The sequence below is a fragment of the Arvicanthis niloticus genome, chromosome 21, assembly GCF_011762505.2.
Source record: "Arvicanthis niloticus isolate mArvNil1 chromosome 21, mArvNil1.pat.X, whole genome shotgun sequence".
Lineage (NCBI taxonomy): Eukaryota > Metazoa > Chordata > Mammalia > Rodentia > Muridae > Arvicanthis > Arvicanthis niloticus.
Window position 1 is genome coordinate 9,985,105 of NC_047678.1, and position 14,891 is coordinate 9,999,995.

The window sequence follows — 14,891 nt, forward strand, 5'->3', positions numbered from 1 at the left end:
TGTGGTTTCTGCCTCCAGGCCCTGCTTGAGTTCCTCAGCGGACTTCTTGCAGTGACAGACTGTAACCTGTAAGCTGAAGTAAACCCTTCCCTCCCGAGTTGCTTTCGGTCTGAATATCTTATCACAACAGGGAGGAAACTAGAACAGCATCACTGACTCAAGATTTGGATTTCGTCAGGAGTAGAATGGAAGATGTTGAAATAAAGCAGGGAAAGCAGAAGGCTGTGATTAAGTTAGCATGACTCTATACGCTCAACTGTACGTGACAGCAGCAGAAGGCAATGGTGAGAAAGAAATAGAGGGTTCAAGACATCAGGCCTGGAGCTGGAGAGATGGCTCAGTGGTTAGGAGCACTGATGGTTCTGCCAGAAGTCTTGAGTTCAACTCCCAGCAACCACATGGTGGCTCACAATCATCTGTAATGGGATTCCGTGACTCTTCTAGTATGTGTCTGAAGACAGCTGCAGTGTACTCATCAAACTAAACGGAGAGAGACTTGAAGCAATCCCCACTAAAATCAGGGACTAGACAATGCTGCCCACTTTCTCCCTGCCTATTCAATATAGTACTGGAAGTCCTATCCAGAGCAATTAGACAACAAAAGGAGATCAAAGGGATGCAAATTGGAAAGGAAGAAGTCAAAATATCACTATTTGCAGATGATATGATAGTATACTTAAGTGACCCCAAAACTTCCACCAGAGAACTACTAAACCTGATAAACAACTTCAGCAAAGTGGCTGGATATAAAATTAATTCAAACAAATCAGTAGCTGTCTCTACCCAAAAGATAAACAGGCTAAGAAAGAAATTAGGGAAACAACACCCTTCACAATAGTCACAAATAATATAAAATACTTTGGTGTGAATCTAACAAGCAAGTGACAGATCTGTATAACAAGAACTTCAAGTCTCTGAAGAAAGAAATCGAAGAAGATCCCAGAAGATGGAAAGATCTCTCATGCTCAGATTGGCAGGATTAATAAGTAAATAATGGCCATTTTGCCAAAAGCAATCTACAAATTCAATGCAATCTCCATCAAAATTCCAACTCAATTCTTCATAGAGTTAGAAAGAGAAATTTGCAAATTCATTTGGAATAACAAATGAAAAACAAAACCCAGGATATCGAAAACTATTCTCTCTGTCTCTCTCTCTCTCTCTCTCTCTCTCTCTCTCTCTCTCTCTCTCTGTTTGTGTTTCAAGACAGGCTTTCTCTGTGTAGTCCTGGCTGTCCTGGAACTCACTCTGTAGACCAGGCTGGCCTCGAACTCAGAAATCTACCTGCCTCTGCCTCCCAAGTGCTGGGATTAAAGGCGTGCGCCACCACTGCCCAGCATCGAAAACTATTCGAAAACAATAAAAGAACTTCTGGGGAAATCACCATCCCAGATCTCAAGCTATACTACAAAGTAATAGTGATTAAAAAAAAAAACTGTATGGTATTGGTACAGAGACAGGCAGGAAGATCAATGGAATAGAACTGAAGACCCAGAAATGAACCCACACACCTATAGTCACTTGGTCTTTGACAAAGGAGCTAAAACCATCCAGTGGAAAAAGGACAGTGTTTTCAACAAACGGTGCTGGTTCAACTGGAGGTCAACAAGCAGAAGAATGCAAATCAATCCATTCTTATCTCCTTGTACAAAGCTCAAGTCCAAGTGGATCAAAGACCTCCACATAAAACCAGATACACTAAAACTAAAAGAAAAGAAAGTGGGGAAGAGCCTCAAGCTCATGGGCACAGGGGAAAAGTTCCTGAACAGGACACCAATGGCTTATGTTTTAAGATCAAGAATTGACAAATAGCAAAGCTTCTGTAAAGCAAAGGACACTGTCAATAGGACAAAATGGCAATCAACAGATTGGGAAAAGATCTTTACCAATCCTACATCTGATAGAAGGCTAATATCCAAAATATACAAAGAACTTAAGAAATTAGACTTCAGCTGGCCAGTGGTGGCACACGCCTTTAATCCCAGCACCTGGGAGGCAGAGGCAGGCGGATCTCTGAGTTCAAGGCCATCCTGGTCTACAGAGTGAGTATCAGGACAGCCAGGGCTACACAGAGAAATCCTGTCTCGAAAACCAAACAAAAAAGAAATTAGACTTCAGATAACCAAATAACCCTATTTAAAAATGGGCTATAGAGCTAAACAAAGAATCCTCAACTGAGGAATACTGAATGGCCGAGAAGCACCTAAAGAAACATTTTTAGTCATCAGGGAAATGCAAATCATTTCAACTCTGAGATTCCACCACACACCTATCAGAGTGGCTAAGATCAAAAACTCAGGTGACAGTAGATGCTGGCAAAGATGTGGAGAAAGAGGAACACTCCTCCACTGTTGGTGGGATTGTAAGCTTGTACAACCACTCTGGAAATCAGTCTGGTGGTTCCTCAGAAAACTGGACATGTGTTACCACTCCTGGGCATATACCCAAAAGATGCTCCAACATATAACAAGAACATATGCTCCACTATGCTCATAACAGCCTTATTTATAATAGCCAGAAGCTGGAAAGAACCCAGATGTCCTTCAACAGAGGAATGGATACAGAAAATGTGGTCCATTTACACCACGGAGTATTACTCAGCTATTAAAAACAATGAATTCATGAAATTCTTAGGCAAATAGATGGAATTAGAAAATATTATCATCCTGAGTGAAGTAACCCAATCACAAAAGAACATACATGGTATGCACTCACTGATAAGTGGATATTAGCCCAAAAGCTCGTAATACCCAAGATACAACTCACAGACCACATGAAGCTCATGAAGAAGGAAGACCAAAGTGTGGGTGCTTCGGTCCTTCTTAGAAGGAGTAACAAAATACTCACGGGAGCAAATATGGAGACTAAGTGTGGAGCAGAGACTGGAGGAGGGACCATCTGGAGATTGCCCCACCTGGGGATCCATCCCATGTGTAATCACCAAATGCAAACACTGCTGTGGATACCAGGAAGTGCATGCTGACAGGAGCCCGATGTAGCTGACTCTTGAGAGGCTCTGCCAGAGCCTGACACATACAGAGGTGGATGCTCACAGCTAAACATTGAACTGATCACAGGGTCCCTAATGGAGGAGTTAGAGGGAGACTAAGACTGAAGGAGTTGAATCTACAATAACAACCAAGCAGAGCTCCCAGGGTCTAAACAGCCAGCCTGGGAACACACGTGGAGGGACCCATGGCTCCAGCTGCATATGTAGTGAAGGATGGCCTTGTCAGGCATCAGTGGGAGAGGAGGACCTTGGTCCCCAATGTGGGGGAATGGGTGGGAGTGGGTGGATGGGTGGGGCACACCCTCATAGAAGCAGGAGGAGGGGAGATGGGATAAGGGGTTTCTGGGGGTGGGGAGGTAATAAGGAAAGGAGATAACATCTGAAATGTAGATAAATAAAGTATCCAATAATAATATAAAAACAAATAATGGAACTGGCTATTGCAGTCAAACATTCGAGACTTTTTGTCAACAATTTAATATTACCCATATTACTAGGATTTCTTGTAATTCTCAAGGACAAGGGACTGTGGAAGGGGCCCATGGAACTTTAAAACAGTATCTTCATAAAATAAATAAGGGGGAAGTATATCCCCATACACTCATACACCATGATTTATTTAAATCATGTTCTTTTTATTTTAAATTATTTTTAAAAATTTTAATGCCAAGGAACTTTCTGCTGAGTGTCTATGGCACCCAACAACTAGGCATACTTATGCCTAGGTGAAAGGGAAGGATCTATTAACTGGCATAAGGCATGATCCTGATCAGGTATTTAATATGGGGAAGAGGACAGCCAGCAAGTTCTAACCATCCTCTTTTCAGCTGGGGTCATAGGCACAGAGCTAAGCCTGGCTTGTAAATGAGTGCTAAGATCTGAACTGACAACCCCTCCCCGCCACCATGTTTGCATAGCAAACACTCAACAGCATCTCTACAGCATCTCTCCTGTTGCTCTGTTGCATTTTTTCTAAACCAAAGACTTTTTAAAGATTTACATGTGTGAATGAGGACATGCACACATGTATGTATACCTGGCCATTTGGCCCTTGGAGCTTGGATTCCAGGAGTTTATAAACTATCCATTTTTTGGTGCTGGGATCTGACCTGGGGTCCTCATAATAGAGCCATTCATAACAGAGCCACCTCACCATCACACCCTTTAAGGTTTAAAGGACCTACCTCACCTGTCACTATTTATGGCCCCTTCTATACTTCAATCAACTTCTCCCCACAAAGCTGATCTCCCACAACCGTCTCCAGGGTCCAGACCTGTGGGTCTGCCTGACCTTCCTAATTCATGAACCATCCCCAAGCTACAGATCTACAAACATCACAATGAGCACAATCAACAAATACTTTTCAGTAATAACTTTAAATATCAATGGTTTTAACTACCCAATACAAAGACACAGTCCGACTGAATGGGTCAAGAAACAAAATCCATCTATTGTCTATAATATATCTTAGCTTCAACAGTAAGTACCATCTTAGAGTAAAGGATAGACAACAGTACTATGAACAAATGGGACCAGGAAACAAGCAAGCATCAGAACCCTAACATCTGACAAGAGACTTCAAACTAAAACTAACCAGGAGAGATAAGGAGGAATACTTCTTTCTAATCAAGGGAAGAGTTAACCAGGAAGACAATACTATTCAAAACATATGCAGCAAACTCTAGGACACCCAATGTCATTCTAAATAAATAAATAAATAAATAAAGTAAGTAAGTAAGTAAGAGCCAGACTTCAAAGATACACATTAACACCAATTCCTTAATAGGAGGTGATTTCAGTGCCCTGCTTTCTCTGACAGGTCATCTGCAAAAAAAATTAATAGAAATTTCAGAATTAACTGACACCATGGACTTAACAAGATAACAATATTCCACCAAAACTCTAAAGAATAAATATTCTATTCAGACCAACATGGAGGCTTTTCTAAAATATTGTCCTTTTCTACACATTTATCATAGAGCACATTCCTCCTGTCCCACATCCTGTCCCACATCCTGCAACACAGAACCAATCTTTATAAATTCAAAAGAGTGAGGTCATCTCTTGCGTCTTATATACATACAACAATGTACTAAAGCTCAAAACTGACAAAAAATAAACATCTAGTAAGTATAAAACCTCATGGAAATTAAGGAACTCATTACTGAATGAATGGGTCCATGAAATTTAAAATTTCCTGGAAATAAAAAGGAAAATCCAACACTGAAAGTGTATGAGGAAAATTTATAGCTTTCCAAAGTGCCTACATAAAAAGTCAGAAAGATTTGTGGAGCTGGGGTGATGACCCCCACCCAAAAAATAGAAATTAAAATAAATAATCAGAAAGATTAACGTGATACAACTCAAAATATTAGAAAAAAAAAAAAAAACCCCACAAATCCAAGTCCAGTCAACAGCAAGAAATAATAAAAAGCAGAGCAGAAATTAGTGAAACAGAAACAAAGAATACAATACAAAGAATCAGCAACTCTAAGTGCTGGCTCTTTATAAAGATAAACAAGATTGATAGATCTTTGACCCAACTAATAAAAAGAAAGAGAGAACCCAAGCTGACAGAGTCATAAATAAAACAGGGAAACACTACACCAAACACCAAAGAAATTCAGAATAGTATAAGGGAATATTTTCAAAATATGTATTCCATTAAGTTAGAAAATGTAAAAGAAATGGATGAATGTCTAAATTCAGAAAATCACCAAAATTAAATTAAGAACTCAACAACCTGCCAGGCAGTGGTGGCGCACGCCTTTAATCCCAGCACTCAGGAGGCAGAGGCAGAGGCAGGTGGATTTCTGAGTTCGAGGCCAGCCTGGTCTACAGAGTGAGTTCCAGGACAGCCAGGACTACACAGAGAAACCCTGTCTCAGAAAAAAGAAAAAAAAAAAAAATTCAACAACCTAAAAAGATTCACCTACAGCCAATCCTTCTCAAATTATTCAAAAACAACAGGATCAGAAGGAGCACCCCCAAACACTTTCTACAAAGCCAGCATTACTCTAATACCCAAACCAGGTAAAGACACAAAAAAAAAAAAAAAAAAAAAAAAAAAAAAAAAAAAAAAGCCCACCAAAACTACAGGCCAATATCCTTGATGATCTTAGACTAAAAGTAAAAATAAATTAAAAACTGCTCAATAAAATGTTTTCAAACAGAATACAGACATATATCAAAAAGATTACACACTACACCATAACCAAGTTAGTTAACCATTTTCCCCTGAAATGCAACAATTGTTCAACACATGTAAGTCAATAATCATAATAAACCACATAGACAGCCTTAAAGACAAAAGTCATGTGATCACCTCAGCAGACACAGATAACGTTCATGGTGTTCGTTGTGGAGAACGGGTGGCTAGAGGAAACATACTCCAATACAGTCAAAGCTGTAATGAGAAGCTGGTAGACAACATCATCCGAAATGGAGAAAAGTTTCAAGTATTCTCACTGAAGTCAGGAACAAGATACTGTCATTGTCCCCACACCTTTTCAGCATTATGTTCAAAGTACTAGCTGGAGCAATAAGGCAAAAGAAGTAAATTAAAGGGATAGAAATAAGGAAAGAAGTCAAACTATCCCTATTTGCAGATTACATAATACTATATACTAGATATCCCCAAATATCTACTAGAGTACTTCTGGAAATGATGAAGAAATTCATCAATGTGGAACGACACAGAATCGACTTGCAAAAATCAATAGCTTCTCTATACACCAACAATAAACATACAAAGGAACCCACAGACACTCCTATTCACAACAGCCTCAAAGAAAATACCCAGGAATAAACCTCACCAGGAAAGTGAATGATATCTATGATTAAAACATAAAACTCTGAAGAGAAAAAGACACTAGAAAATGGAAAGACATGTCACATTCATGGGTTGGAAGAATTAATACTGTGAAAATGGCCAGTCTACCAAGAGCTATTTACCAGACTATATGTAATCCCAATCAAAATCTCCATCCCAATTATTCACAAAAGTAGAAAACCTATCCTGAAATTCATACAGAGCCACAAAAAACCCAGAAAGCCAAAACAATCCTAAGCTAAAAAGAAAAATGTGGGAGGGATTACCATTCCAGATCTTTAAGATGTATTAGAGTCAAAACAATAAAAACAATGTAGAACTGGTACAAAGGTAGACATGTAGACCAAGAAAACAAATCAAAGACCCAAACTTAAATAGATGTAACTTCAGCCATTTAGTATTTGACAAAGATACCAAAAATAAGCTAGAAAAAAGAAAGCATCTTCAATAAAAAAAAAAACTGAATACCTAAATGTAGAATGAAATTAGCCCTGTATCTATTATCTTCCACAAAAACGAATTCCATATGGATAGGAGACTTAAATCTGAAGCTTGAACCCCTGAAACTGCTAGGGGGAAACAGGAATGTGCCATGTGATAAAAGTATAGAAAAGGACTTTCTCAATAGGATCCCATTTGCCCAAGAAGGCTAACAACTAACAAGAGAAACTTACAAACTAAAAAGCTTCTACCCAGCTATGGAAAAAATCAACTGGGTGAAGAGGAAGCCCACAGAGTGGGAGAGCATTGCGGCTAGCTATACATCTAACTGGTGATTAATATCCAAAACACAGAAAGAACTAATGAAGAAAAACCTGCGGTGGTAGTAGATTCACTGCTTTAACCTCCCCAGCAGCAGCTTCACGGGTGCTTTGCTACAGCTCCAATGCTCTGGATTCTCGAATGAAAGACATACACACACACACACACACACACACGAATGAAAGACACACACACACACACACACACACACACGAATGAAAGACACACACACACACACACACACACACACACACGAATGAAAGACATACACACACACACACACACACACACACACACACACACACATACACACACACGGCCTTACGTTTAACATTCGTTAATCAGCTCAATGACTGGGCCACTCCCAAACTTCCATGTTGCTAATGCCTGCCTCCCCTCCAGTAGTCCTGAATTACTACTTTCTAAAATCTATATTCCATCCTTGCTACCTCAGACGGAAAGGGGAGGGGGGCTGGGGCCGCTCTTCCCTGGGTTTTACATGGCTGGCACTTCCACAGCTCTCAAGCCTGCATCCTATTCCTCTCCTGGCACAGTGAGTCTCCTTCCTTGGTCTTCTTGCCCAAGAATCCTAAAGTCAGTCCCACCTCTGCCTCCCTGCCCAGCCACTGGCCGCAGCAACTTTATTTACCAATCAAAGCCAAGTGGGGGCAGGGGCCCTCAGCATCTTACATGCAGACACGTGGGTTGCTATGTAATTTTGGGAGCCAAATTAACACAAGTAGCATTAGAACCAATCCACTACACCAACCCATCCAAAAATGGACCAGAACAGACAGTTCCCAAAAGAAGAAATGAAAATGGCTAAGAGCTGGAGGACCATGGGGAAAGAGACCCCTCATCCACGGTTGGTGGAAATGCAAATTGCTGTAGTCACTATGGAAATCAGTGTTAGAAGTAAATCTATGCTGTGACCCCTACACCACTCCTTGGCATATGCCCACATCTTCCTCACACATTCTTGCTCAACTGTCTGCATCGCTGCTCCATTCAAAGTAGAAAGAAATGGGAAGAGCCTCGGTGCCCTCCAATCGATAAATGGATAATGAAAAGTGTGGTGCAGAAATATCATGGACTACAGTTACTATACTGTAAAGAAAAATGAAAATGTAAAAATTTATTTATTTATTTATTTATTTACTACTAGTCCCTATTGGCAGAAGGGACCAGATTTTCCCTGACATTCCACGGACAATCTAAGCATGTACAAATATATGTTTATGTCTCTGCGTGTCTCTGTGTGTACATCTCTCTCTCTCTCTCCCTCTCTCCTTCTCTCTCTCTCTCTCTCTCTCTCACACACACACACACACACACACACACACAGTACACATCTTAAAGAAAAGTGCATGTATCATAAAAAGTACATTATTCCCCCTGCTTTCTGCACCTTCCCTAACTCTTTTCCTCAAAGAGGCTCCACTTATTTAAAGACAGCCACTGTGGGGGCGCTGGAGAGAGATCAACAATTAAAACAAGACTGCTCTTCCAGAGGAGGCGGAAAAGGATTCCCAGCACCCACATGGCTGCTCACTAATGTCTCTAAGGCCACTTCCAGGGGACCCAAGACCTCCTTCCCATTACCATTAGCACTGGATGGGCACGGTGCAGATACACCTGCAGATAAAACACCCATAGACATAAAATAATAAAATAAAAAGGCAGAACTCTGATGCTTAAAATCACTTTAGCCGGGCGGTGGTGGCACACGCCTTTAATCCCAGCACTTGGGAGGCAGAGACAGGCGGATTTCTGAGTTCGAGGCCAGCCTGGTCTACAGAGTGAGTTCCAGGACAGCCAGGGCTACACAGAGAAACCCTGTCTCGAAAAAATAAATAAAAATAAATAAAAATAAATAAATAAATAAAATCACTTTAGTTAATTCGATAGTAACAAATGGGGGGAAGTATGTAAAAATAATTTCACTCAGAAATATGACCATTCTGAGATTAAAAATGTATGTGTATTTTCTCTCTTCTTTGCATAATACAAATTTTATGGTATAGATCGAATGTTACACATTAGATTCTATGACTTCCTCAGAATGCTAGTTCAATCTGTTCCCAACACATATGGCTGATCCACCTTAGGGAAGAATTATACTTTACTCAGTTCCCATTGTAGAAAAGTTGAGGACAAAACTTAAATCATGTAGTTTACATTTTGTTCAGCTTTGCTAATCTAGATTGAAACACCTTTCAGAGGACAGAATTGTAGTAAGTAACTAATAATGTTTACTGTTAAAGGAACCCACTTCTTCCACAGTCCTACCATCAAACACCTCATCATCAGAAGCTAGGCACTTTTTTTGTAAGACAGATCCATAGTTAAGTCTAACTTAATTACTTAAGCCCAAATTCTACAAAGCCACCACGAAGACAGAAACAAAAGAGAGAGAAGAAAAAGAAAACAACAACAACAAAAACAAAACAAAAATCCACTGTCAGTATCACAGAAAATAGCCTTAGTGAAAATACTAAGTTAAATTTCTTGTCAGTGTTTCTCGCTGTTATTCTTGCAAATGAACTACTTCAAAATAAAAAGTGACTGCTTGTTCAAAACTGAGAAAAGAACGTACGTGATAATGTATTTAAGTATACATCTTCTCTACTATCATTGTACCAATATTACTTTTGGAACTATAAAAAACTACAAGCTTCAGGGGCGGGGCCTTCTGACCTCAAAATGTCATTTTAACCAATTTAATTTTTCAGAATATTTCAATTCTTCAAAAAAAAAAAAGGCAGGAATATTGTAGAGTATCGATGGGTATTATTCTGCTTTCCGACTTTGGGTCAAAAAACAATATTTTAAACAGACGAAACTGCAAGGGAGCTCTGTGGTTTCAAAGGTGTGTGCCAGTATTCGTGTGTACTGTTGCTCGAGAAGGCTTACACAAGAAGGCAGGCTGCGACAGAACCTTGAGCCCGCCTCCCTCTATGACTGGATCACCTTTACCGTATCGAACTGAAGTGGCATTACAGACTCTAGTTGTGAAACAGACGATAAAGGCTCGTCTTTGAGAAATGGTCAAAAAGGAAAGGTTGAGAACCAGGTAACCACGAAGGATGCGTGGCCCCCGGCCCGTGCCCGCCCGCATATCCGGGCGCGACAACGGCCGCCCCTCCCGAGACCACCGTGCAGAGTGCGCTCCTGCCGGCCGCCCAGCCCAGTCTGTCGGCTCTCGAGCGGCCTCCGCAGGGCCAACCGCAGGTACCTGTTGAGGAGCAGCGAGGCAGCGCTGAGGCACAGCAGCAGGAAGCAGAACAGCGGATACTGACGGCAAATCTCGCGCCCTACGTCCAGCCGCAGCCGCTGCTTTAACCTCCCGCCGATCGTCCGCACCCAAGACCCCATCTCAGTCCACGCAGGGGAGGACTTGCAGCCCTCGGAGGCCGAGACGGAGGGTATCTCCACCCCGCGGCGGCGGAGCCACATAGCCACCCACCACCCAGCTTCACGGCTAGACGCAGCCGCAGAAGGCCCCGCCCCCCCGCAACCCTCGCCGCGCGTGCGCAACCACCGCCCCCATCACATGCAAGGCGGCCCCAGGGCGGCCGCCACCGTCCCACCGCGGGAGGACCCGGGAATGCTCAGACTGACATTCTGGCGCGGCCACCCACTTTCCTCATCCGGAAGTCCAGGGAAACCTAGAATGCCGAGACTGGCAGAATTACGTTAGAGTGCAGGAAAACTAACTGCACAGCAGCCGTGTGCTGCTCCTGGAGCCCTCTGGGAAGTGTAGTCCATACAGCGGACCCCGACGCCTCACCCTCTCGGATTCTCGTAGCCGCAAGAGGGAAGGACGCCTTCAAGTCGCTTTTTAAAAGGGGATCAAGCGAGGGTTTATGACAGCCTACTCGTCCGCCACCCACTCCCGAGAGCGAATGTCTTAGCCTTGTAACCAACGATGTGGAGCTCGAGTCAGCTGGACCCATGATCTTAACTACAACTCTGGGTAATTCAGCAAATTGGGAAGCTAGGTATTCCCTTTTAGAATCTCAGCATTTTAATGTCAGCATCTTGTAGCAGCTAAACTCAGGCAACACGTGAAGCATTTGAATTTATTCTACAAACATTACCCTTATAACGTAAGGTGTTCTAGTTTCAACTACAGTATGAACTCATTGCTTATACGAGCAAGATCCTGCTAGGGATCAACTAACAGTAACATAATTTCATTCTGACACTGGCAAGTTCCATCATGCGACCTGCCTCTTACCTAGAATCTTACCCTCCAAGGCAGGGAAACCGAACTCCCTTTGTTTTGTGTAAGAGCAGCTTTATTAATATTCTCAAGATTCTAAAAAGGTGGGTCATCCTTAATGGCTTATTTCCCTTCCAGAATGTACCACCCTTTCTTCCCATTACAACTGTTCGAAATTCAGGTATTTTTCTTCTTAAATTTACATGTATTCCTAATTTCTTCAGAGTCAACTTTGACACAGCTTATGGGCCAAAGAACATTAACTAATTCAAAATACACACTGATAGTATCTTTAGATGGTAGTAACATCTCCACTGGTGAAGTGTGCATCTGTCACCATAAATTATTCGTTTATGTGAAGCTTAAATTTTGTTTCGAGGCACACACTTGAAAATTCACTTTTATAATTTTACACTGCAATTCCAAAGAGGGCACGGTAAATCCCAACAGGGATAGTCTGAAGTCATCATGGACATAGGAAAGACTCTATCTCAAATCAAAGGACCAAAGGGTCAAGTACTGTAGCCCAGAGGTAGTGTTTACCAAACATGCAAGGTTCGATACCTCGAACTGCAAAATAGCCCTCCCTTACTGAAACAGACGGGGCTAATAATGAAATAGAAACCGTATTAAGTGTGTGTTGAGTTAATCTTCATGTATCCTAAAGTGCCTACTGTGAATTTAAGTGATTTAAACTGGTTAGTCACTTGTGTTGCAAACTGTACTGTTTTAAAACGTTTGCTTCTAAGATTCTGAAGTTACTTTACCAAGATAGCATACCTTTTTTCAGTTCTGCTCAAATCAGACACCTTTCCAACATTTGTCTAATTTCTTTGCAGAACTTAATGAACTAGACAATTTGTCTATATTAGTTTTAGAGTGAATTCTAGAACAGTATTTTTGGCTGTAATGAGGACTCAACTCATACATTGTAATCAGTGCACTACAACTGAAATAAATACCTTGCCTGATTCTTCAACAGCTACAACTTCATCCATGAAAATTAAACTTTATTAAATGTTTTTTTTCAGTCTTCAAACTTTACTATTCACTTTATACTCATGTTCATGACATTTCCTAGTTTATATTAAATGATAAGCTCCCTAGAGAAGCTATGGGATATCCTCAATCAATCCTGGTTAAGAAATTTTGCTTAGCCAGGCAATGGTGGTACACACCTTTGATCCCATCCCTGGAAGGCAGGAGCAGGTATGGATCTGAGGTCTTCAGAGTGAGTTCTAGAACAATCAGGGCTACACAGAGTAAGAAAAATGCTGTCTAGCCTAATAGTTACTATGAACTGGATTTGCTTCAACTCCTGCATTCTCATCTCTATAATGGATTTAATTGTAAATATTGAATTGCGTGAATAGTACTTACTTTGAACAAATACAAAAAAATTGTTTGGATTTCAAAAACCAATTATTACAACTAATCCACCGGCTTAGATGAAACTATGAAATCAAACTGAGGTCCAGACTTTTGTTGCACCCCATTCCCCACTAGGCAGTGTATTTTGTTAATCTCTGACCATGTGAGATGTATACTGTTAAGTATAAAATATAAAGAAAAACCAGAATTTAGCCCAAAATTTAAACTGAATAGTTTGAAAGAATGTTTCTTTATAATGGGAGAAAATATAAAATACACATGCACTAAATAATACTAGTGTCCTGGACTGTTACCATGGGCTCTGCAAAACCAATGCAGTAAAACTTTTAGAGTCTCATAACCCAGGCAGTCTTGAACTGGACAATTCACCCTGTCTCATGCTCAAGTGTTACGACTACATGCATGAGTCATAATGCTCAGCAAATGTTATTTCTGAAAAAATGATGCATCTGTGTATACAGACTATAATAATCCATCTGAAGGCCCGTAGACATCAAACTTCAGTAGTATGCCCATTATTTTAATGAATATTTATTGAATAGCAAATAAGTGTAAGGCACTGTGCTAGATGTGGTGGAAGATACAATGAGTTTTCTTGAGTTTCTGACCTCCAAAGGCTTACAATCTAGTTAAGGAGACAAATTATACATAGATGTAATGTATAATACAGGGCATATGAGTAATTTTTTATTTATTTTTTCCCTAAACAACAATTGGTAAGGGGGCAATTTTTAAGGTGTGAAGATCTGGATAGGCCTCTGGGAAGATACTTGTACAAACAGCAGTTAATCTCTATTTTTACCTAATTTTCAGACTGAAGCATTAGGCAGTTAAAACACCTAATGTTTCCCCTTAACTTACCCCAATTTCCCTCATCTCCTAACCCTATTATTATACAGGAATCTGAGGTAGTAAGTCCCAATTTACACATACTTTTGAAAGCCAAGTGTCTCCCCTAGAACATTTAGCAATCCTCCTGCCTCAGGCTCCTAGAGCTGGGATTGAAGGTGAGACAAAATGCCCAGCTCATCTACTAGAATCCTGATGCTAAATATAAAGCACATTTTAACAAGCTTAGCTCCACCACCAGCACAGATTGAACATGAGTAAGAGAAGGCTAATAGCAAACTCTACCCCTAGAAGCCAGACCCACTCTTCAGACTCATCACAGGAGATACATTTTAAACCTGCCCCCCTCATTATTTATGATACTCATGTTTTACACCTTTATTCTTAATATCATCTTTCTCCCTGCAACCTATCACTATATATCAACATCTTAATATAAAATCTATACAAAAAGGTAATGTTCTCCTTCAAGTCTTAAAAAAGGTGTAGATTAATTCACTCATGAGAAATAGTGATTTGGGGGGGAAGGGGGGTCCTGAGATGTTTAAAAGTTACTTTCAGCCCAGTGGTAGTAGTGCACACCTTTATGCCCAGCACTAGGGAGGCAAAGGGAGGCCAGCCTCCTCTACAGAGAGAATTCCAGGATAGCCAGGGCTACACAGAAAAACTAGCAGAGACCCCTTCCCCCAACACAAAAGTCATTTTACTAACCTTTTTGTGTCTTGAGGTAAAACCTCCATTTGGAAGCAATATCCATTAGGAAGAAACCAAGAACTACACATAACCTTAGACAATCAGTGGTTCAAGTATAGACAACTCT

The 14,891-nt window shown here is 40.8% G+C and overlaps 1 protein-coding gene across 3 annotated transcripts in view; it reads right to left on the bottom strand.

Moving 5' to 3' along the window:
* Snx14 (sorting nexin 14) overlaps nucleotides 1–12,860 on the bottom strand; it is a 65,428-nt gene extending 52,568 nt beyond the window's left edge. For all 3 annotated transcript variants that reach the window (XM_076917704.1, XM_034483787.2, XM_034483786.2), the window contains exon 1: nucleotides 10,841–12,860. In XM_076917704.1, coding sequence (XP_076773819.1) covers nucleotides 10,841–11,061 — 221 coding nt within the window. In that variant the 5' untranslated portion in view covers nucleotides 11,062–12,860. The remainder of the gene's footprint in view (nucleotides 1–10,840) is intronic.
* Between the last annotated feature and the right edge of the window lie 2,031 nt (nucleotides 12,861–14,891).